At 39.1% G+C, this 2,534-nt stretch overlaps 1 protein-coding gene across 1 annotated transcript; it reads right to left on the reverse strand.

Annotated features, from left to right (window-relative positions):
• Positions 1-321: 321 nt before the first annotated feature.
• On the reverse strand, positions 322-1,976 carry eif3k (eukaryotic translation initiation factor 3, subunit K). The gene is made up of 3 exons (XM_010778797.1): positions 1,798-1,976; positions 688-786; positions 322-487 (listed from the first exon to the last, which is right to left on the reverse strand). Exons 1-3 carry the CDS (start codon positions 1,857-1,859, stop codon positions 337-339), a joined length of 312 nt encoding a protein of 103 aa, XP_010777099.1. The 5' UTR covers positions 1,860-1,976; the 3' UTR covers positions 322-336.
• Positions 1,977-2,534: the final 558 nt, after the last annotated feature.

Raw genomic sequence — 2,534 nt, forward strand, 5'->3', positions numbered from 1 at the left:
AACATGTTATGGAATCAAAATAGCACAAAATCTCAAAATGGACTAGTGAATGAAAAACGATGTTTTTGCATGTCGTGTCTCACCTTAACTACAGGAATGAAATCACCAAAACATATCAAGACTACACATAAGATAAAGGATATTTCACCCACTGTTTAAACACTGACACGCACATAATAAAGTCAAGTATAGTCCAATCAACTCGATAACTGTGATGCATTTATTTTAAGCAGAGCGATTTCGCCGCTGCATAGTATATCATTTACTACTGCACCATGCTGTGTTAACCAAAATAATGGTTTGATTGATGATGATTTTTGACCTAGTCAGACAGCATCAGATAAAGAAACGGCACCAAAAGGATACGTGTGTTTGGTCGATCATACACTTGCAGAGAGTGAAGTCGGTGTGTGGCAGGTTGGTCAGAGCCTTGAGCAAAATCTGAGAGGTTACCGTAACCTGGAAGTAGGCTGGGTTGAACTGGTACCTGCGGAGGAAAACAATTGTTTACTGCACCATAGCTTGGGAAGCCCATTATTTTTTGTGATCAGTTTGAAACTAAAATGTGTCTTAGAATGTTAATGTTATTATTTTAATCCAACTGAACCACACTCGCACAAGGCAAGACATCCAAGCTAACGTTATTAGCCAGTATTTGAATAGTGGCTGCCTGTCTGTGTAACTTACAGCTTGAGGACAGCCAGGTTGGCCTCCAGGTCGTAGGCGTTCTCTTTAGCTTGTGTCTCCACATAGCGCTCCAGCGTAGGAAGGTTTTCTGGGTTGTACCTGTGAGGAGAGACACCAGCATTAACTAGGACTCAGTGCTTCTATGATGTACAATTACAATTTACATATCTATCCACATGTACAGGTACCAACAGCATCTGATTGTGTAGCATCCAACCAAGCTTTAAAAACATGTAGTGGTACCAGATTGGTAATTTTCCATTATTTTTGCTGACTTTTCCAAGTTAGTGGAGCTGCACATCTAAAAGCGTTCTTCCCTAAGACAGTCCTAGCACTTGGCACATTTAATAAAACCACATCATGCGATCTCAGGCAATAAGCACTTTCAATTCGCTGAGAGATCAGGGAGCAGATGTAACCAAAGTCCTGTGGCTTATTTCAAGATGTTGGTATTCCTTAAGGAACTTTTCATTTATTTCAGCTTTATTAAAAGACAGGGTCATAGGAAGTATTATCCAGGTAAGCCTCTATATGTCAGGTGTTGTTTTGAAGTGGCGTCATCAACATTAAGCAGGTAACATCTGTCACTTTTTGTTTACTTGCAGCCCTAATATAATTGTATATACAAACTTCATATATAGTAAAGCATTGACAGGGAACATGTTGCACAATTAATAGTTCTACTTTCATACATGATAATAATAGCATACTTTAGGAATGTAATGTTAAGAATGCAGGACATTTACTTGAGTAATTTCCCATATGGTATACTCTTAAACGTTACTGAAGTAAAATATCTGAAAACGTATTTCAGTATTTATTTCATGACTATGGTGAAGATGTTTTCATGTTGGTCGAGCAGAGCTAGCTGATGTTCAACTACTTTTTCGTTGCTCGTTTGCTTCGTCATACCAGTCTACATAATACAGTGTTGGCATAAGACAGATATAAAATCAACAGTTTCATTTTATAAATTGCGCACAATTATTTGTGAGGATGCTTTGTGTAACAGACTTAACTTAGCATAGCTTAGCTTAAAACATTAGCAAAACAGGCTAAGTTAGCGTTAGCCTAGCTAGGTTATCAATACGTTAGGAGCACCATCCTTACCTATCGATACCTCGTAGGAGCTTCCCCACGTTCGCCCTCATCTGATCGAAAGAAGACGACATTTGGTCCAAACTTTGACAGCAAACTTTAGGGTGAAAACCGAATGAAGTCCGCACGTGGGCCGCGTATCAGAAAGCACCGGGCGGAGGGAGAAAGAGTCGGAAAGGAAAGAGCGATGCACAGGCGGACCGGAAACAATACTTCTTCTTCTTCTTCTTCTTTTTCTTTCATGTTTATTGGCGGTTGGCAAACCAACTTGTAGGTGCATTACCGCCACCAACTGGACTGGAGTGTGGACAAGAGACTAAGCAGAAAACAAGAAACAAAACAAACAAAACAAAGAACCAAAACTCTAGATTATTTAAAATTTATCAATTTCTCTTAGAAACTTAATAATCTCACAATCTGTATTGCCTGATGTTTTCCCTAACAGCCCTGATAGCGACAAGTCATGGAATTTTGCTTTCTTCAGTGTCTGGAAAAACACATTTCTCTGAGTACTATATTTCCTGCAAAGCAGTAAAACATGCTCAACAGTTTCTGGCTGGCTACAGTTTATACACTTTCCGGTTGGATGCTTTCCTATTATACTTAATGTATGATTGAGACCTGTATGACCTATTCTTATCCGAGAAATGACATTTTCCTCCCTTCTTTTAAACCCCACCTTCCTTCCATCCCCCACATACCTTTGAATTTTATAAAGATGTCTTCCTGTATCACTAAGGTCCCAATGA

Source organism: Notothenia coriiceps, unplaced genomic scaffold (assembly GCF_000735185.1).
Source record: "Notothenia coriiceps isolate Sejong01 unplaced genomic scaffold, NC01 NC01_scaffold00019429, whole genome shotgun sequence".
Lineage (NCBI taxonomy): Eukaryota > Metazoa > Chordata > Actinopteri > Perciformes > Nototheniidae > Notothenia > Notothenia coriiceps.

Coding starts and splice junctions, on each gene's coding strand:
- eif3k (XM_010778797.1), bottom strand. CDS start 1,859: ATGTCGTCTTCTTTCGATCAGATGAGGGCGAACGTGGGGAAGCTCCTA. Junction 787..1,797: donor CTCCTACGAGGTATCGATAG/GTAAGGATGGTG, acceptor CTCTCCTCACAG/GTACAACCCAGAAAACCTTC. Junction 488..687: donor AACCTGGCTGTCCTCAAGCT/GTAAGTTACACA, acceptor TTTCCTCCGCAG/GTACCAGTTCAACCCAGCCT.